Source organism: Pleurodeles waltl, chromosome 8 (genome assembly GCF_031143425.1).
Source record: "Pleurodeles waltl isolate 20211129_DDA chromosome 8, aPleWal1.hap1.20221129, whole genome shotgun sequence".
In the NCBI taxonomy this organism is placed as follows: domain Eukaryota; kingdom Metazoa; phylum Chordata; class Amphibia; order Caudata; family Salamandridae; genus Pleurodeles; species Pleurodeles waltl.
Window position 1 is genome coordinate 1,160,546,868 of NC_090447.1, and position 22,661 is coordinate 1,160,569,528.

Below are 22,661 nucleotides of genomic sequence, written 5' to 3' on the forward strand. Positions count from 1 at the left end.
CATTTTTCAGGTAAGGAATGTGGGTACACTGTCTGAGACTTCAGAACCAATTTGGTTCTGTTTCAAATTAAGGGCCTGATTTAGATCTGGGCGGAGGGGAATACTCAATCACAAACGTAACGGATATCACGTCTGCGTATTACGATCTCCATATTATTTCATGGGATCGTATTACGGGATCTCTGTCACGTTTGTGACTGAGTATTTCCTCCGCCAAGATCTAAATTAGGCCCTATGTTTACCATCTGCTCTCCAGACTCAGTCTCTGTGCAAAGTGATGGTTCTCACAGTACGTAGCAATGGGGCAGGCTCAAGGAGAGATAGTTAAAACAGGGTCCAAATAATGTGAGATATCCCTTCAGCCTTCCTGAAGCAGTGATCAGAGATAGACATAAAGGCAGGCCCTGCCTAGAAATGTCAGCATTTCAGTGCTGTGGTTTGATTCAACAAATCTGTGAATTCTGGATTCTGTAGTATTAAGTGGCTTGAATTTAACTAATTGTACTATCACACAGACACATTTGATAACAATGATTTACAACAGAAAAGCCAAGGCCTGGAAAAATGGTGTGACTCAGTGACATACAACCACCTGTAAACCCTATACAAGGGAAATGGCACAACCTACTGACAGCTTCTGTATGTAAATGTTTACAAGACACTACTTGCCTGGGAAGGAAAAACAGGCAACATGTATAAATGACCACAGATGTCAAATTAAACCACTGTACAAACAAAACTGCCATACAAGTCAAAAGTCAGAATGCGACTCTTAAATATATTTCACCAACACCATTCCAGCAGCCAAGTGAGATATTCTGAGAATGAATCAACACAATCTAAAGCCATACGACTAGAACTACTTGCAAATAATAACTACAGCCAATGTCATAGCACACTTGTGCAGCGACCAAGAACAAACATTTTACATAATCTTTTAGGAAGATGAATGTATTGTGCACTTACCTTCATATTTGATTGACGTGGAGTCGTTTAAAATATTTTCAAGATCTTCTGTTCCACAATCTTTTAAGTATTTCCTTCCTTTAAAAAATATAGTTACTCATGTTTAATATCTTTAAAGTGGGATTTAGGCCAAGCACATTATATATTGTGGCCCAGCTTTAGACCTAGAGCAAAACAGTTCTTTGAACGTGAACATCAATTAAGATATTATTTAATATCCCATCTTTGTACAATTTACTTACCCTGTCAGTATATGCTAGCAGCATAGCTGGCCCAAATTACTGTTTAATGATACTGCGGACTGCAAGAAAACAGAGGCCAAAGGGCAGCAACAGAGCTTCCGCTGATGAATGCTTTTTGACTGATCATGCACTTACAAAGCATTGAATAGTTACTGAATGCTTTTTCTCGCTGAGGAAGTTTCTAAGTAAATTAAAACTTCAGGCATTGAGGGAGTAGACCCAGTCCCATGGATTGCTACATGCTCCACCCGGATTTTCCTTTCTCAATGTGCTTCTTTTTTTGGCATTGCAACCCAGTGAGAACCCACTTCAGGTGTCACAGGGTAAGCAGGAGTTGCTGAGCCACAAATGGGTTGGTGGGGCTGTTTACTACTGCCGTCTTGTGACCAGATCTGGATGGCACTGAAAACACAGCACTCACCACACTCTTTCAGCACTTGACTCTCAAGGGAGGAAGGGCAGGCAGTCCAAGGCTTCTCAGAGAGGTAAGGTAAGAGGTCATAGTCTGATAAGGAATGCATTGATACTCCGGGAACTCCTAAGATAACCACCACATAGCAGTTACCTGAGAGCGGGGTTAGCATTGCAGTTAGTGTTAGAGATTTGCAGCTTGGGAATGTAGAGGCAGGGACTTCTGGCAGCAGAGAGTTCAAAGGTGCAGAGCTCTGGGAAAGCAGGAGTGAGGTGGGGAGTGAGGGGAACAGGAGAACAGAGGAGGAAGTGCCTGGCCCTGAGAGAACTCCAGAGGACCAACTGGGAGAAAGCAGCCCTGCAGTTGGAATTAGATAGCAATTTGACAGAAGAGAGAAGGAGAGGGCAGTGTGCACCAGGGACGAATCTATCAGAGCAGCTTGCTTAACCCACAGCCATGAAGGAGGGGGGTGTTGTGAACCCAAACACCACAGTCCCAGAGGGCCATGGCCTCAGACAAGTGTTGTGTGCCAATTTTGCTCAGTGGGCCAATCAATACGTTACTAAGGGGGAGATTGGCAAGTATTGCTGACAAGTGTGCTGCAGAATTGCATGGTTGCTCACACTACGTCTATAACTATGTGGACGCATTTTTCATCCTTTGCACAAAACAAATGTACAACAAGGTCGACTGAACTTTTGACCCAGAAAGTTGTGTGGTGAATCATCAACATTTACATCAACACCACCCCAATAATTTAGACAACATGACCAATGTGGCCACGGAAGGAAAACTCCAGTCAGGAATCTAGTTCAAAGCTTTATTAAAAACACAAGCTCAAAGTCATGTAGACAATGCGCAAAACCAAGTTACAAAGATACATAATCACCAAGGGTTGCCCACGGCGACAAAATAAATTCAGGCATACAAGAAGAATTATACAGAAAATCAATAGAAATATCTGAGACACAGAAATTATGCGATGCTCAGATTTCACAATCATTTTGTCAATTCAAATTCAATTAAGTCAATAACCTTTGGCTGGGCACAGGTCAACCGTACGGCTAACCAAATGAGGGAAATAGATGTGTGGGAGAAACACGTTAGCAAAATGCAAAATACAAAAAGGACAAAAAGGTATAACTCGGGCTACAGGACACTAACTAAAAAATAGCATAAGCGTCAGAATGATGGTGTTTTTAATCTAAAAGGGCATTTCAAGAGGCAGTGGCAAAAGGCAGAGAGGAAGATACCTCTCCAGCATTCAGGGAATCTTCGTCAGCATAGCATCTGGTCAGTAAGGCATTTGAAAGCATCAGGAAAGTCTGTCTCCAACCAAGACAGTGCTGGGCTGCTTCTGCTTTCAGGCTGCTCTGAGTAAAGTTTGATCAACCAACACTATATTAATCCACATGAAACACTCTGATTTGTCCAAGGTGTCGATCCATTTTACATTGAAGGGGTATCATCCAATTAGAATCACTCATCAGACTTGGGTGTGGTATTTATTACAATATCTCCTTGTCTATGGAACAAGTTGCCTCATAAATCTACTTTTCCTGTAACAAACTCCACTTGTCCCATTGGTGCAATTTAGTGCGGCGACAAATTATGGCAGCAATCTTATTATATAAGAGCTCTGATATTAGTCTCCCCAATTATGCCAGGCTCATACCATAGTTGAGTTTAAAGTACTAGCAATACCTGCATTTTGCCACCTTTCTGCAGATCTACATAGTGAGACTGGAGGAAGCAGTAAGCAATAGTCCTGAGGTTGGAATGCCCTTTCTAGTCTGTGCAACTCGACTAACTTGCATGTTGTAAGGGTTTTCACCAGCTTTTCTCTAATCTTTTCCCATACTGAGAAAGATTGGAATTTTTCTCCATGTATTGGCAGAAGTAAAACTTCTTCCAGCGTTTGGAAAAAGTGCTTTGAGGGAAAGTGAACTTGTAAACGCTCAACAGCTTTTCACATTAGCAAATCAACAACTGCACATTTGCTTGTGCTAACATACAGTTCACAAATATTTTCGAGGAGTAAACTTTCCTGGTCTGCTTCTGTAAATGTTTGTGAATTTATGGCATACATAATCTGTACTAACGCAAAGAAATATACCACAGATGTATTTTTGTGACTTTCTTTAAGAATGTGGCCTTTATATGGGTCTGGCGCTAACCAAGACCTTTATATTTTTATTAAAATTCTATATCTTGCTCTATCCATCTATTGACTGGCTTTACTATGAGTGACAGTATTATGCTCTTTCAGAAGAAGCATATCTGGACACAGAGTAGTTTTGTTCAGTGCCTGGAACTGCTGTGGCAATGTGTGCTTTTTGAGACCAAAATAGGTTTTCTTTTTTGCCAATGTTTGTTACAAGGGTGAGGGCCAGGCAGCTCCCACAACAATAGCATTTTACAAAAACCATGTCAAAACAAGACAAGCGTTGGCAAAATCGAAAGACTGACCACCAATGTCGGACCTACTGGCTTTGCCAATACTAGTTTATTTTCATGTTTCCCATACTTTTGTTGAAACTGGTTGCACTAATTTTCAATTACAAATATTTTTGCGAAATACTGGCATGCATCAACAGATTTTACTAACGGATGCTTGAAAGAAAAGGTACCTAACCTTTCACGGTAGTTTAGCAAAACTTTTTTTTCCCCAGTTGCATCTTTTGTGAACGTTTTATTCTGAAAGAAAATAATCATCTTGCTTTCAAGCTTCTACAAATATTTGCATCAAATCAGAGAGCATTCTGGGAGCATTATACATAGCCTTATATAGTTATTGTTTGCAAACGTGTGCTCATATTTGTTTTACTGGAACCACTGTCAGTAGTGCACTCAGAAATTACAACATTTATTAAGAGCACTCACCCTATTAACAAAGACTTTGCATTAATGAACCATAAAAACAAGTTGGAACTGCTTTAATGCATGGACACAAATATTACCTTGCCATTTCCTGGTCCATAATGTGGTACTGGACATTGGCACCTAAGAAGCTTGTGCTGCAGGGATCTTGGCCTATTTTCCCAAAGAACACAATAATCATGAAAACCCGTTGTCCTTGACTCAAAACAGTATGTCCTTGGTGTTGGGCTATACGAATTCCACACCACTGAGACTTCAGGTTGCAACAGTCTGATATTTTCCCTAGTCTGTCATGGGAACATATCCTGTCTGTGTGACTCCAAACGGTTTGAAACAAGTGTATACAATCTCAGTCCAAGGCCCTGTGCTGCAAACCTTTCAAGGTCAAATGGGTACAGTTCTTCTACAGTTAAATAGTAGACATTTTACAAATGGGGTTTTGCTTCTTGTGGGAAAGAATCTGAAAGAAGACTTGACTTGAACTTGACTTGAAATGATTCATCACTTTTACATGACTGCAAAATGTAAGCACTGTGGGCCTCAGTTATGCTAACACAAGAAACTATTTAAAATGCAGTTGATTTAGTACTTGTTAATAAAAACATATACAATTCACTCTTATATATCCATCATTAATAGTATTTCATAGTAAAACATTTCATATAAATTGAAAAAGCTTTGCTATTGCAGTACGTTAGGAATAACAGAGAAGTGCATTTTTCTTCTACATAATTTCAAAGTAATTAATCTTTCATTAAACACAAGAAGTATAAATTTGTTTCTTCATAAATTATTAGTTTAGAGTCTAAATTACATTTTAACATCAGCTTTAACCTTCTTACATGTGATTTGATCAAAACGGCACCTACGTTGAACTTCGAAATACAAGCAAATTGCACATTTAAAATGTGTGTCAGTGCAGCTTTCGATGTTAGTTTTTCTTACATTTATGTTTCATAAAATAAGCTTGTCACAGCCTAATGACTTTAGTGACACAAGGGGCAGAGCTAAAATTTAAGCTGTCAGTTCCTCCTTTGCTTGTGAAATATGCCATCACAAAAAGGCCAAATTCTCATTTCAATGAGACGATTCAGAATTTCGATAAGGTCTGCTGTATTTCTCCATTTTCTTAAGATTACAAAAAACAAATGCTTCTCCTTTTCCCCATTTCTATCTCCTCTTTCATCTGCATATACTTTGCTCTTTTCTCCTTCAGTATCTTGTAAGGTTTGTAAAATCCAAGTGTACCTATAACACACAAAGCCACAATCCACAGACGTCTCAAGATGGTTCCTACTACCCCCTTTTCCATATTTTCAAACCATTTTCCAATGGCTAAAAAAAACACTTCCAATAGCTTCACATGCACCTATGGCTGTCAAACTGTTCAGGTCCCTCTTCAGGTAAGTCATGTTTACAATGTTCTTTATTATCCCTTACTATTGTCAGGTATGTATGAACAACAATGTTGCACATCTAACATTATACAGATTCCTCCCTCCTTAGTGAGTAAGATGTCTAATGAAAGATGATTTTGCAAAACCACTGATCTCACAGCAACCATCTCCATGTCCATTAATAACAGAACTCCTTCAGTGTCAGTAGACAGCTTGTTTACTCCTGTTGACAATTTCCCAATCTTGAGAGCATTCAAGATAACTCCCACTGTTGGAATTATGGCACCAAATATAGCTCCCACTATCTATGAGGCACTTGTCCTCTTTTAACTTTGGAGTTTGAATTCTCATGCCAGACTTATTCATTAATGCTGTCCACATGATACATCTTCAGAAGAACTATTCCCAGGTAACAAATTCCACACCAGCCTTTTGGCAGCTTGTCATAAGCTTTTGTTTCCACAGGCAAAATAAACACATGGTACTGTGGGATTCTGTCCATTTAACATAAAGGTCCAAGTACTTTTAAACATGAGAACACTACATTCACCTACAAAATGTGTGTCTGCCATGACTTTATTGTATATACATGCAATGTTTCTACATATTGCCAATCTAAAGCTAAGAATCCTTGATTCTCAGACACTGAATGTGTTGCATTTTTTACCAGTTCTGCAAAACTACTCCCTTTTCTATTTTGGCTTTCATTACCCGCCTTCTGTCATCAACTTGTCCAATGAACTCAATTTCTACTGATCTAAGTATGCAGATCAAATTATGCTTGTGTGCATTTGCTGTTCCAGTTGTCAAGGTAGGCTCAAAGAATCCTCCCACAATGTCAATGTCTTTTGCTTTAGCAATACTAATCAGGTGCTTCATGATAGGTACGAAAGAAAACACTAGATCATAGTTTGAATAGAAGTATTGATAATAGTCCTGATCACACAGCTGTCTTAGTAACAGACTACAAGAAATTCCATAAGTTAATGGCAAGCTGTTATAAGTTTTTCCTTCTTGTACTGATGAAGGGATTTTCGTACAGACATAGCAGTTCTGCTCCTTCATGATTTGAATGTACTCATATAAAAATTTGTAATATATATCTGATGTCAAATCTCCCTTAGAACTATCTGTGTGTAAATGTTTCTCATCCTCATATGAGAACCTTGATTTGTGAGTGAACCTTCTAAATTTGGGACATTTGTGACTGAAGTTTTCTCACTCTCATCATTAGTATGCAAACACAATCCAATAATCAGTATGATCACTATCACACATGCTACTGCTAAAATTACACACACATACTTAACATTTACTCTGCTTACTTCAATCCAAATTCATGGCTTCTATAGAATCAGACAACAATATATTTCAAATTAAAAGATTAAAAAGCAAAAAAGCAAAAGCGGCTTTAAATTTTTTCACTGACTCTTTCTGGCTTTTCTATATTTGAGCAAAGCAAATTTAATAACCGTCTTTTCAAAAACAAATTCAAATGCTTATCAAAAGTCTCTATTATTTTACAAACATTCTAAAATTGCAACTAAAACTTCAAATGTATCTAATAATAAACCATATGATAATCACTGATTAGCACTCTCAGCAAATAATGTCTCAGTTCATCAAGTGGCAATGCAATTTAAAAATTCAGTTCCAAAGCAATCTCAAGTTCCAAAATGTTCAGCTAGATTCAAATTGTCAACACAAAAAGCAACAAACTCCTTCTCCCACTCATCAGTTATGAAATAAGTCAATTCTTGAGCAGAGTATCTTCGACTTGGCACTCTTTTTCTTGTTGACCTCCTTGTCACACTACCTACAGTTTCACTATCACTTTGCTCTGATTCTTCAATTACTTTAGCAATAGTAGGAGCCCCTTTTATCATTGTCTCTGGGCTTTTCTCGAGCCACTGATCTCCAGTAACAACTCTTTGTTCCTGCACGACTGGGATTTCAATGTTATGCGAGCTAGCCGGAGTCGTCTGACTCTGTCTCGGTCCGTCTGTACCTTCAACTGCTGTTGACGCGCTCAGATTTTCACCAAACCATGCATGCTCTGCGTAAGCTACTTGTTCAGTCCCCACAGCTTGGTTAACGTGGACCCTTTCTCTCACTATAACCAACCCTTCTCGGACAGGTGCCGTTTCATCAAGAGGACTTGGAACTTTGTGTATGTGGCTCGCATTAATCCAGTTCAGAAGAGCAGTCCTTTGCAATAATTCAGAACCACAAGCCAAGATCTGTTATGTTCGCAAGAGCATTCACAGGCACTGCTGGCAATTTCGTAGCTCACCCCATGATGATCTCATGTGTGATAAGGCTGTCTTTCTGTCGGGTGTGCTGTGCATACTCATCAGGACAAGAGGCAATGCATCAGGCCATTTCAGTGTTGTAGATACACCTCTTTCGCCAGTCGAGATTTCAGTGTTCCATTTTTCTGCTCTACCCGACCTGAAGCTTCTGGTCTGGCTCTGAATTTTAATATTTGCTCAACTTGTAATGCCGCTCACAATAATCTAAGGATTTCACTATTGAAATGAGTTCCTTGTCTGATTTCAGAGAAGTCAGAAAAACAAATCGAGGTATCAACTCCTTCAGTAGCAGTTTTACAACTGTTAGGCTATCATTTCTTCTAGTTGGGTAAGCCATGACCCAGTGGGAGAACACACACACCGCTATATCAACATACCTCCAGCCCATTGCATGCTAGCAATTCAATGAAATCAAGTTGTATTCAGTTGAATGGTCCTTGTGATCTGCCTATTTGACTCAGTGTAACAACTGTGCGTTTCCCTACATTCATCTGCTGACAAGTTACACATCTGTGACACACTGCTTCTGCAACCAATCTGAATGAAGGGTTATGCCATGTTTGTCTGAATATTCTAATCATTGCATCTCTATCAATTTGAGCCTGTCCATGGTTGTATCTTGTCATCAGGTACAATAAGCCATTTGGCAAGACTGCTTTACCCTCACTCGAAACCCAAACATCATCCTCATTCCTCCAGACACATCCTACTCTAATCCAACCCTGCTTCTCTTATTAAGTCTCTTTATCCTGCAGTCTTTTGACTTCTTCCCAAGTATCAATGGCTGTCAAAGAAATTTTTACTTGTCTCATCGTCACTTCCATAGCTTAATTCATCATAAAAGGAAGTGCAATGCAAGGCACACTACCTCACAACTTCCTCAGTATAGGTATGTCCCAGTGATATATAATCATTTGACTTATGGTAACTGCAATTTTCATAGGTAACTGTAATGCTTTCAACAATTGATAAACTTTGTCACCATTTTGGATAGGTGATTCAGAAGAGGTCATGAAGCCTCTCTGGGGCCGCCACAACTGTTCAAAGTCGTGAATGACACCAAACCCATGTCGACTATCAGTGAATATGGTCACTTTGAACTGGTCAGAAGTACAGCATGCCTTAGTAAGAGCAATCAATTCAGCAACTTTTGCAGAAAAGACTCCTCAAAGCCATGAGGCTTCTATCACAGCTTTGACTGTAAAATTGCATACCCAGCTCTCCTGACACCTTGAGAATGTCATAAACAGGAGCCATCAATGAAAATGACAGTCATTTTCGTCCAAGGGGACATCTTGAATATTGGGTCTTGATTTGATGCATAGATTAGTCACATCAAAACAGTCATGCTCAACCTCATCCTCACGGTTGCTTGCATTTTTAACAAGGTCTGGCAAAAGAGTTGCAACATTCAAAACATTACATCTTTTAAGGTTTATGGTAGAAGAACCGATAATAATTGGCTCGTTGCGGGTCAAATGAGGACTTGTGGGGAATTGGGTCTTGGTAAGTGTAAGCAAAATCTCCACTGAATGGAGGATAAAAAGGTTCAGTGGCTGGGCCATAACAATGCTTTTGCGCTGCTTTATGCTGATGCCCAAGGCGACCCGGCTCTTAAACAGCCGGGCAACGCAGCAGCTTAAGGATCTAGTGTGGCTGAAAAATATGCCACTGGCTTGCTGCCATTTCCATGTAAGTGTTTCAAAACAGAGAGAGAGAGAATGTAGGGAAGTCACTCTTATTGGCTTGGTTGCCACCACTTTTTGTCTGTTATCAATGGCCTTAGACTGCTCTCACTGGGATCCTGCTAACCATGCTACATTTGGTTGCCTTGGTACCCTTTACATCCCACAATTGGCATACTGGTGAATCCCTGTAAGTCCCTACTATATGGTACCTAAGTACCCAGGGCATTGGTACACCAGGAGGTCCCCCAAGGGCTGCAGCATGTATTATGCCCCACATGGGAGCCCATGCAAACAGTGTCTGCAGGCCAACCATTTGCAGCCTGCGTAAAAAGTTGCATGCACCCTTCCACTGCTGGTCACTGCACCAGGTCACCGTATGTCACCCCTGTGGTAGGCTGTTTCAGCCCAAAGGGCAGGGTGCAGTTCCCTGTGTATGTGGGCACGCCTGCATGAGAAGAGGTGCCCCTATGAACTCCAGTTCCAATGCACTGGGCTTTGTAAGTGGGGGAAAGCCATTATACCTATGTACTGGCCACAGGTCATTACTTGCGGACCAGCTACATCATGGTAACTTCGAACCTAGTCATGTTTGGTATCAAATAAGTCTGAATCATACCCCAATACTAATGGCAGTATTTGTGGCATGATTCCATGCACTCTGGGGCACCTTAGAGAACCCCTAAGTATTGCTTCTACCAGTGTTTCCGGGTTTGCGAGCAGCCCACGCTGCTGCAGTCCCTCAGACAAGGTTCTGCCCTCCTGCTGCTTGACCAGCTGAAGCAGGGGAAGGCAGAACAAAGGATTTCCTATGGGAGAGGGGATGCAACACCATCTCCCTAGGAAATAGGTGTTGCTGGGGAGGGGTAGCCTCTCCATGTCACCAGTCTGCTTTGAAGGGCACATCTGGCGCTCTCCTTGCATAATCCAGTTTGCACAAAGTTCAGGGACCCCAGGTCCATGCTCTGGTGCGAAACTGCACAAAGGAAAGGGGAGTGACCACTCCCCTGTCCATCACCACCTCAGGGGTGGTGCCCAAAGCTCCTCCAGGTGGACACTTGATTCTGCCTACTTGGGAACAAGATGTGCAGAGGGCCCTGGGAGCATCTGTCTTGTCAGGAGAGGTGATTTACATCAGTGACCCCCTCTGACATGTGGTCACCCTGCAGAGTGACCAAGCCCCCTGCTAAGGCTATTTAGGGACTCCCTTGCGGGTGGGTCCCCAGATTCAGCGAGCAAGACTCCACCAGGACTCCTCTGCATAAACCTCTTCTGCTCCTGGCCACCAGAACTGCTGCTGGATTTCACAGGAACCAAACAAGCCGCAAATCCAGAGACAACCTTGCCTTGTAACACTGTTTCTCCAGCTCCTTCCAGCAATTGAAACATTTCCATGGCTGTGCATCCTCTGTGGTTGGCAAGACTTCAGCTGCACCAAAGAAGCAAGAAGGTATCTCCCTTGGAGTGAAGGAGTCACTCTACTGCTTATGCAGGCATCTAGGGCAATGGCGTCTGGCTGCTTGGATGTGCTCTCCGCTGGAACTGCATGGATCCTCCAATGCAGGTGGTGGCTCCAAGTGGTTCTCATGGCCCTCTTTGCCCTCTCTCCAACTTGGGAGTCGGTGAGCCCTTGCCTCTCCTTGCAGGACAGAATACCTGTGCACTGCGCCTCTTGCAGCAACCAAAGCTTGTTGACTCCTGCTCCGAGGGATCTTCAGGCTCCAAGTAGCCCTGGCCTCCAGCACTGCATCCGGACAGTCTCTCTTCTGCTAGGGACTCCTCTCCAGGTTTGCTGACTGGGCCTCACTGAAACTTACTGTGCCTGCTGCCAGTGGATTGCCTGTGGGGGTTACGACTGCTTCTGCTAGCTCTACAGACTGCTGAGGATCAGCCCGGACTTCCCTCCAAGGGTCAAGTCCCCTGGACCTTGCTGGTCCTTTTCAGGTTTGCAAATCCTCTTCTGTCTGGATTTGCACTTACCAAGGCTTGTTGGTGGTCCTCCTGACCACTGACCTGACTGTGACCCGGCGACCGGCATGGGAAAGCTTCTGCATGACTTCAGGGACTCCTCTGCAGCTCCTGGGCTCCACAACTGGCCTTCAACTTCCATCGTCCACCCGGATCTAGTGGCTCCTGCCCCTCCTGGACATTCCTGCCTGGACTGGTCTCCACCGGACAGGTTCTGTTCTTGAAAAGTTCCTTTTCCAAGTCCCCTAGCTAGTCCATGGGAAAACCAGGTAACTTTCTCTGTTCTCTTGGCCACTGGGGGTCATCTGGGTGCTCACCTTTGGGGGTCCCAAGTTCTCCCAGTTCCCTTCTAACTACTCCACATACTTGCGTGGGGGACCTCACTGCGCATTTCACTATATTAGTATTTGGTTTGGCCCCTCCTATAGGGCCCTAGCTACTTTCTGCTATTTCTTGTTGATGCTTGTTGTTTTTCTAAGCTAACTCTTAATACTTACAGTGTATATATATATATATATATAGATAGATATATATATATATATATATAATAATGTATACTTACCTCCAGTTGGGGGACTGCCTATAAGTAAGCTAGTTCAGTGTTACTGTAATAAAGAACCTTTATGTTTGCAACACTGTGTGGTTCCTTTCATGTGAGATAAGTTACTGTGTGACTACTGTAATATTGCAAGTGCTTTACACTCCTCCTAGATAAATCTTGGGTGCTCACCACAGCTACCACTAGAGAGCCCTGGCTTCGTAGACACTGTCCACTAACTAACAGAGGTTGACTAGACCTGGTATAAGGTGCAAACACCATAAGTGTCCACCAGACACCAGGCCAGCTTCCTACATAGCACATCCATTCCTCTCACAGCAAAACAAAGAAAAACATTTGTTGTAATCAGGCATCCCCAGAGCTGGGGCTCGTCACTAGCTTTCTCTCACCTCAGTGAAGGCTTTCATGATTTCATTATCAAATGGTATCAGATCAGACACTTCCTTGTGTGTCAATCTCTGTAAGGGTTTGGCCAAAAGGAAAAAGTTTGGAGTCCATTGGCAGAGGTAGCTAACCATTCCCAGGAACATTCTGACTTCTCTCTGAGTAACCAGGGGATTTGTGTGCATAATTTCTGAAAATTCTCTCTTGGGACACCTTTCTTGCACCTTTCTCTATGTGATGACCTAAGTATCGGACTTCCTTTTTACAGCACTCCAACTTTGCTTAGGAAGTTTTATGTCAATTTTCTCCCAAATGATTCAAGAGAACTATGGCATCTCTCCTGCATGCTTTTCAAGTATTTGACGCAACCAACAGGTCGTCTATATACTGCACCGAGACTAAATGATAGGGCATTTTAAGGGACTCTTAAGTTCTTATGCAGTGTCTCATTAAAGATTGATGGTGATTCCATATACCCCAGAAGAGTACGGCAACATGTTAAAATATGGCTGTCAAATTTAAAGGCAAAAAGGAATTGGCTATCCTCAGGCCTGACACAAGTCAATAACCGTAAACCATTCCGCTTCACAAGTAATCTGAAATAGAATAATTGCTGGATTCGGTACCTCAGGACAACATAAAATGACAATCTTATTCACTGTTCTCAAATCCTGAACAATGTGGCATTGTCCATTGGGCAAAATAGGGGAATTACTAGGGCTTCCCAAAATTTCCTTCAGAACACCTTGCTCAATCAGACTCTCAATCAAGGGTATTATTTCTGCAACTACCTTAAATGTCATGTTAAAAGATAGTATACTCAGATATACTTCATTTGGTTTCACTTTTATTTTGACTAGCTCAGCTCCTTTTATGAGACCACTGTCCGGTCCTGAAAAATCCGAAACCTCAGGAAATACTGTTTCTCGCAATTCTTCGGGTAAATCATTACATGTCATCACTGGACACAGTGAGACAAGTGGGTACTGCTCCACAATTTTACAAGGGACATATTCTTCCTCATTTGTTTGTATTTCTATTCCTTTCGCTGTACAGTCAATCGAACAGTTTAACTTACTCACAGGTCATGTCCTTACAGATTTATTGGACTTGAATCACAAACCACAAATTGGTGCTCGTCTTCAAATGAACCTATTTTTACTAAGCCATGTTTGGTCACAGGATTTGTCAAATGTTTATTTGCTGAATTCTTTTTCCCGATAGAGATAAGTCTGGCACTTCTGCGGCTCTGACAGTGGAACATGCAGCTCCAGTATAGATCATGAATGACACATTGTGTCCATTTACGTTTGCGTTTACCTAGGGACCACTTTGATCTACCTCTAAGGATGCAGTTAACATTCAATCCTCATTATCGGAACTATTACTGCAGAATGTTTCTAAGAATTCCTCATCACTTAAATCAAATGAGGGAAATTGTGAAGCTATCTGATTCACATTTGCATTTGCTAATTTATTCATGTTTACTTTTGCCATCTGATTCACGTCTTGTTGAGAAACATTCATCTGCTGCTGGGTCATCGGGGCTTGTGGAATTTGCATCTGTTGTCATGGGGACATTTGTGCATTTGGAATTAGAGGTCTTTGGACTCTCTGAATTAGAACCTGATTGTTACCTTGAGCCAGAGCAACTCCAGCAATCTATACCAAATTATTCACATTATTATAGAGAGAAGAGTCCCTCCGCCAAAGACCATAATTTCTGAAAGCATGACATGGACTAATTTTCTTCAATGACTGAACATCGACCAAATTTCCACTCTAATCTACATGAACAATACATCCACTACCTCTAGACTGAACCACATTACTAACTTGCTGATGCACACCTTGCATTCCACGTGTATTCACCATCAATGGATTCTGCCTTCCTTCACTTGCAGCCTTCAATTGCATCACCATCAGATTTTGCCTCAACATTTTCTGCTTCAATTCAATTTCAGCACTACAGTACCTTGCATACTGCAGGATCTCATCAATGGGCTTGTTCTGCCAACACATTAAATGCTGCTGGATCCTTGCATTAATGTCTGCCTTCAATCCTTGCGCAAACTTAAATACAAAATGATCCATATCTTTCAGCTCAATGTTTTCAGTACCACTGTACTGTTTGAAAGCTTGCAACAATCTCTTGTAATATGTATGAATAGACTCTTTAGTTTCCTATGCTGTCCTGTCAATTTTCTGCCAAACAATATATTTCAGTAATTCAATTACCTTTTTCATTACCTCTTCAGATGGCGCACCTGTTACTGCATCTCTCAGAGGTTCACGCTCTATCCAATCAACACTTCTTTTGCACTCAGTCCCCAAATCAACTGGAACCACAATGTCAAGCAATGTATTCAAATTTCCCTACAGGCATTTTGAAAGTTCACAAATTTCTCTGTCTGCTTGTACCAATCCAGTGGCTTCTCTCTTAATCTCGGGTAATCATTTGTGAATGACAGTATATCACTCTTACTCCAAGGTACATGCACATAAACTCCACCTGGTATTTCTCTCATGGGCATACTTTTTTCATTGTCCTCAGCCTGATCTGCTCCTGCCAGAGACAAATTCTGTTTTGCGTTCTTCTGATCTCCTTTCTTTGCCTATCTGCCTTCCCATTTATCTAATGCTTCCCATGTTTGAATGTATGTAATTAACTCCTTAATATGCATTTTCATTCTGGGCTATCTCATGTTATGAATGTCTTTGTTACTGAACTCTAATCTGTATCTTCTCTCTAAAGGTTTAGACTTTTCTAAATCCACAAAATATGTTTCCGCCAATTCTGCTAATGTCTCCTAAGTCAGTCCTGCACGTTAGGTAACATCTTTGAACATGAAGTGCAATTCATCTTCTGTGTGTGTTTCCAAGTGTTCCATTTCGAGTGTTCCCATAATCAATTAATTTAATTATAATTTCAATCTAGGCACATTCACTGTTCTGTCTGTCTATGGCATCTCTTCTGATCTAACGTTACCATTTATTGCAACTGTCGCTTCTTGTGGGCTCACATTGTTCAACCAATCAGTTAACTGTTGTGCTGAAAGACCTTGCAAACTAATATTATTTCTTAGGGGCACAATTTGCGGGGCACTGCAATGTGCACTCGTAATCTGATCTGGTGTGGCCATATAAGGAAGTGGGGTTCCCTGAGGAAACCTCACATCAAAAACAGGTCCTGCTTGATTTAACATCTAGTTAGGTTTTGCAATTCGTGTAGGGGGTCAAAGTTAGGACAAAAAAAGCAATTCTTTCCATCTCCTAATTGTTTGAATATACTGACCTCTGAATATTAAATGGAGATATCCCAGCAGATGCTGCTGGTGTTTCAGGAACTGCTGAAACATTCATTGACTGAGCATTAATTCCAAGGTTACCTAGACCATACAATGGAATAACTGGTCCTATAGTCACAAGAACTGTTAGTGCATAGGGATCCATTACAATTTGTCTGACTCTGTGGAATTGTCATTCAAGTACTTTGACTTATTAAAACAGTACTGAAAGTCTGTCCTGTTTGATTCAGGGTAACATTTGACATTGTCTGCACTGGTGTATATACCATAGTTCTGATCACAGTTCTGCACAGCTGTAGTCACATTAGATGTCTGCACCATCTGATTCACATTAGGACTTTGCATTACCTGGTTCACAACTGGACTTGTAATGGACATTGCTGTATTAACAGTCAGAACTGGTGGATAAACCACGGGCACTTGTGTCTCTGAATTTGCAGGTGTACCTAGTACTGTCTGAATTGGGGACTGTGTAACTGGGGCAGTTGGCACATTTAGGACAACATTCTGTACTGCGTCCTCAAATGAATGATTCAGTGGGGGGTGATTAATCAGAAGCTGATTTATTAACTCATCTTCTGAATCGCTTTCATATGTGACTGTCTTTTTATCCTTGTCTTCTGCTGTCTATTCTGCATTCACTGCCTGTTACGTTCTTGTCTTAGCTTTTGTACTCCTATCACCTTCTTCAGTAATAGCTGGAAACATTCCCACTCCATCTAATATCCCTGCTCCCCTCCTTTCTTTGTTCTGCTTCCCATCTAGCTTTTGCAGATGTCTTAACTGCTTTCTGCACTCTATTCTCAAATGTTGTTCTTTCTTTCTGTCTAGCAACAAGTTCCCAAATAGCAAGGTCTTCAAACTGTGTGGGTCTTGGAGAAGGCTTTAAATTGCATATTACTCTCCTCAAATTTTCTACAATTAGCAGATGAAATGTTCCATAACAAGAAAAAGCTAATGAAAAAGCAATGATGTAAAGCTTACTTTACATCATTGTTTGAGCTATACACATGCTGAAACTCCTTTTGTTTTTGACACTTCGTAAGCTGTTGTTCCCTTGGGTGCAACTTTTTCACCCTCTCTAGCTAGAATAAACACATATCATTTCAGTGTACTTTTTAATGCCTTAAAAAATATGATTTTGCTCAAATTCAATTAACCACAATGATTTTCAATCAAATTAGGAAGTAAATGCAATCCCACAACCCTCTTTGCAATGTCCACCAATACCAGTGGCGTCATACTAACCGATCTATACCAGCGCAGCACAGAATGACGTCACACTCACTTTTCTCAGCTGCTGCAATCGCTTCACAGTGGTATCTCACACAATTAGTCACTCACCCCAAGCAAAATATTGCGAGCAAAAAACAAAAACCTGTCTGCAAACAACGGGTAGGAACTTAAACACTCCGAAAGTTGTATGGGCTAGACTTCCGAGTATGGCTTTCACAATTACACAATGAGTGGAACTTGACCAGAAATTCTCACTTCATTTGATATAGATCCTCCATATGTACTCACTATTCACAAAATACCAACCACAACTCACACTCACTCAGGGAAAACTATTGACACTGCCAGTGGTGCCTCATGACAAGTACCTCACTACAGACAATAAATTAACCAAGTGTCTTCTACACTTATACGTTATCCTGGGATCACCGAACACAACGGACCTGTCAACAACAACAAAGCGCCACAATCACTTTGAGTATGACAACTCTGCAAAACACTTCACAACATCACACTTCACCAAAATCTTTAAGCATTAAGCATCGCAAGTGCAAAACCTATTTATACTCACGCAACACGTCACTTGTAGTCACAATGCTGGAACTTCATAAATCTTGCAAATGGGCCATGGGACAAATTACAGGGTGGGCAAATTTTGGACTGGGCAATGACATGAGGTCAATCCTAACTCCCTAACACTGAACAAAAATATAGTTACCCCTCTGATGGGATGTAACCATGACTCTGCTACCAGAGTATTTTTCATCCTTCGCAGGAATCAAATACACAACGAGGTCGACAGACCTTTGGTTCCAGAAAGATGTGTGGTGTACCATCAACAAATACATCAACATCACCTCAATAATTTAGACACCATGACCAATGTAGCCACAGAAGGAAAGCTCCAATCAGGAATCTAGTTCAAAGCTTTATTACAAACACAAGCTCAAAGTCATGTAGACAATACGCAAAACCGAGTTAAAAAGAAACATAACTACCAAGGGTTGCTGAAGGTGATAAAATAAATTCAGGCGTACTAACATCAGTAAAACTGAGCATTCAAGAAGAATGATACAGAAAGTCAATAGAAATATCTGAGACACGGAAATCACACGATGTTCAGATTTCACAATCATTTAGTCAACTCAAATTCATTTAAGTCATTAATCTTTGGCTGGGCACAGGTCAACCCTGTGGCTGACCAAGTTAGGGAAATACATGTTTTTTGGGAGAAAAACACACAGGCAAATTACAAAATACAACAAGCATTTGCAATGCAATAGTTCTTGCATTTGTGAGAATTAGAGCTATTGGTGCTGTAAATGCATAATTGGACTTTTCTTGCCACATAAATTGTATACCCTCCGTTCATAATTTGGTCCTTTCCTGCCATATAATTCCTGTGGCCCTGTATATAAATAAAGCACTTCCATTTACCTTATTCCTCTATCTGCAGCAAAAAAGAAAATGTTGCCGTTTAGAATCCTAATTTCAATCTGCCATGTTAATTCCAACAGAATACCACTTTCACCACCCCACCATCAGAGTTGCTGGCTAATTAACACAAATCCCCCCCCCTAAAAAGACACAAGACAGCCACGGAGGAGTACCAAGGGAAATAAACCAGAAGGGCCACCCAAACATCCCAACATTTCATTATTGTTTCTCTTGTTTGGTATGGTTGAAGAATTTGTCCAGTTGGTTTAATTTTGAAAGTATGTTTTGTCTCTTTAGTGATGTTTATGTTATATTGATGTACTAAATTTTCAAATACAAGACACAGTAGTTGAGACTGCATCTCTGAATCAAAAATAGAAATGTACTGGGTTGGACAACCTACTGCTAAAACACATGGGCCTTCATTACGAGTCTAGCGGTCCTCAGACCACACCGCCATATGATAAGTGTGGCGGTTTGACCTGTGCCAAACGGCCACTTCCCCGTTCCTACCACCAGGGCGGTCGGACCGCTGAGCCGGAAATATGCATCTCCGACCCAGCGGTCCACCTAAAACCGCCGGCAGTATTACGAGTCCCCTTTCCGCCAGGGTTTTCATTGAGGTAGCACCACCACAAAAACCCTGGCGGAAAGGCTACTGGTGACAGGAATTTTGCCACAGAAACAATCAGATCGCCTTCACCTCGCATTATGCTTACTTGTGTGCTCTAATGTTATGAACTCTATGCCTATCAACAATAATACTGAAGTAGGTGGTGTACAGATGTGTGCTGAGGTCCACGGTAAGCAAACACGTCAAAGGATTTTAGATTTCACCCTGATGTATGGCCTACAAAACACTGTGATGTCTCAGCAGGGGTTGTCAGGAAAAGAGCTGCCAAAAGGAAGGCCCTTACCAACTATGTTGCTGGTTACTTCTAACATGCTATGGGACCATCACAGTTTCTTTCAGCTAAATCCGTAATTTATATGCCTGACTCAGGGTGTAATAAGCTGCATTTCCATCATCGCATGCAGGAAACCATTGTACCAACTTGGAGAGGCTAAATACTTGGGGACAGGATTACCACCTCGCTCCACATCACTGTGGACACGGTTGCCAGTCATCTGGTGTCATATGAAAACCTAATATATCTTAAGTATGGTGTGTAGTATTTGTAGTCTTCTACTGAAATGATCGGACTAATGCACCTAATACTAGTGATTTGTAGTGGAATGTTCAGGACTGCAAATAGTGCCTGTGATGACATGGAGGGCTGGGCCCAGAGCAGGCTCAAATACTGTTTCTCATATAACTGCCACAATATCTGCAGCCTGTCCACGCCTCCTCTTCTGGGGGTAAACACAGATGAAACTTATATAAGTTTAATTTCAGTTATACGCTTTAAATGAGCATTCATTCACTCACCAAACCAAAAGTAATAAAGCACCAAATGTTTAATTAACTGCAAGTGTCTTCTATTAACACCAAAAGGTCAGGTACAGGACAAGTGTTCACCAAAAAGCTTTTTAACAAATGTATTACATTCATGACAAGAACTGGTGTGTAATAGTATAAATAATACTATTAGAAGAATACTTGTTTATTCAGCAGAATTTAGATGTAAACAATGTTTAAGTTTCGAGAAGACACCCAAACAGTGAAAGCCTTTCTGGCGCACAAATGACTGGACCAGTTTAGCAAACAACTTGGGGCAAAAAAGTAAAGATAAAATAAAAATGATGCATAGAAAAATACATCAGTTGTCTTATTTAAGTGTACACTTCACTCATTATAAAATCAATTTACGGCCGAGATCGGTGCCTGGTCACACTTACCGTTAGCATGCACGCTGCAATCGATGTGTCTCTCATGTTTACGAATCCAATGCAAAGCGCTCCACTACTGCTGATTACTTCCGCACTGTGCAATACTTGAAAGCGACATGGAGCGCAAAGGGGAGAGACAAGAGAGAACCTCAACCTAACATTTTTTGTAAAAGAAGCCCACAAGCCATGCGTAAAACACGGATGTTGCGTATGTTAATAGTAGTTGGGCAGTGCTCTTGAGGAGGGCTAAAAACTAGAAAAGGCATGACATATGAGTGCCTATGACAAATTAAACTAAGGGAATTTTAAAAGGCAAGCCCACGAGCGAATGAAAGTGAGGGGCGTGACATGGGTGTGGTGAGAGCCCACAGAATAGATCACAACAGGTCAGAAGCGATTGCGCGCTCGACCTAAAAAGGACAAAAATATTTGGAAAAAGGTATAACTCGTGCTACAGAACACTAACTAAAAATAATAATAAATTAAGGGTGAGCCTAGTGGTGTTTCTACTCTAAAATGGCACTTCAAGGGACAGTGGCAAAAGGCAGAGAGGAAGCTACCTCTCCAAGGGATGTAGCATTCAGGCAATCTTCGTCAGCAAAGCATCTGGTTAGACAGGCATCTGTAAACATCAGGAAAGTCTGTCTCTGACCAAGACAAGACTCGGCTGTTTCTGCTCTCTGGCTGCTCTGAGCAAAGCTCGATGAACCAACACTATATTAATCCACATGAAACACTCTGATTTGTCCAAAGGTTGCAACAGTCTGACATTTTCAGTAGTCTGTCATGGGAACATATCCTGTCTGTGTTACTCCAAATGGATTGAAACAAATATGTACAATCTCAGTTACGGTCTTGCACTGCAAATCTTTCAAGGCCAAATAGGTACAGTTATTCTACAGTTAAACAGTAGACTTTTTACAAATGGGACTTTGCTTCTCATGGGAAACGAAATCTGAAAGAAGACTTCACCTTGTAAAAAAATGATTCATCACTTTTACATGACTGCAAAATGTAAGATCTGCAGGCCTCAGTTATGCTAACATAAGAAATATGTAAAATGCAGTTGATTTAATACTAGTTAATAATACACATAACATGCAACCTTATACATTCATCATTAATAATATTTCATCAGTATAAGTAAAACATTTCATATAAATAGAAAAATATTTGTTATTGCATTACATTAGGCATAACAAACAAGTGCATTTTTCTCACTTGCACATAATTTTCAAGTCACTAATCTTTCATTAAACACAAGAAATTAAAAAAATCGTTGTTATTGCATTACATTAGGTATAACAAAAGAAGTGCATTTTTCTCACTTGCAAATAATTTGAAAGTCACTAATCTTTCATTAAACACAATAAATTTAAATGTGTTTCTTCATAAGATATTAGTTTAGAGTCAAAATTATACTTTAACATCAGCTTTAACCTTCTAGCATGTGATTTAATCAAAAAGGCACCTATGTCGACTTTCAAAATAAAAGCAAATTGCAGATTTAAGATGCGTGTCAGTGGAGCTTTCTACGTTAGTTTTTCTCTCTTTTACATTTTTAACTTGTCACAGTGTAATTGCCCATTCTAAAACACATCCCGACATTCCCAGTTCAGTGCTACCGAAATATCAAGAAGGGGAAGTTCCAGATAATTTTTTTACTAACTTTGAGAGTAAGGCCACTACCACTGCATGGCTCCCTGAGAGATGGGGCAATACATAGCCGCTCTGTTGTTTGGAGAACTGCAGGTCGCTTACCACACGGCTAATCCTTCACAGCAAAGCCCTTATCAAGAGATTATTACGGTGACTTTTGACTGTCTTGGATGTGATGCTGAATTTTACTGGGTCAGATTTACAGGAGAGAAATGGAGTGTTGGAGATAATCCTGAGCGTTCTATTACCGAATTAAGGATTAAGGTGACCGGTGGTTACGGCCGGTATCTTCCACAATGCAGAATGTGACTGAAAAAATATTTTTTAAGTGATATCTGGGGATCTCCCTTCCTCGAGTCAAGAATGGATTAGGCAGCATCCCAAAC

General features: G+C 40.9%; 1 protein-coding gene across 1 annotated transcript in view; it reads right to left on the reverse strand.

The window, feature by feature from the left end:
• The window catches only part of LRRC63 (leucine rich repeat containing 63), a 358,867-nt gene that overhangs the window by 217,610 nt on the left and 118,596 nt on the right, over nucleotides 1-22,661 (reverse strand). Inside the window, exon 4 of the mRNA XM_069205393.1 lies at nucleotides 967-1,044. Within this exon, the coding sequence (XP_069061494.1) occupies nucleotides 967-1,044 (78 nt within the window). The remainder of the gene's footprint in view (nucleotides 1-966; nucleotides 1,045-22,661) is intronic.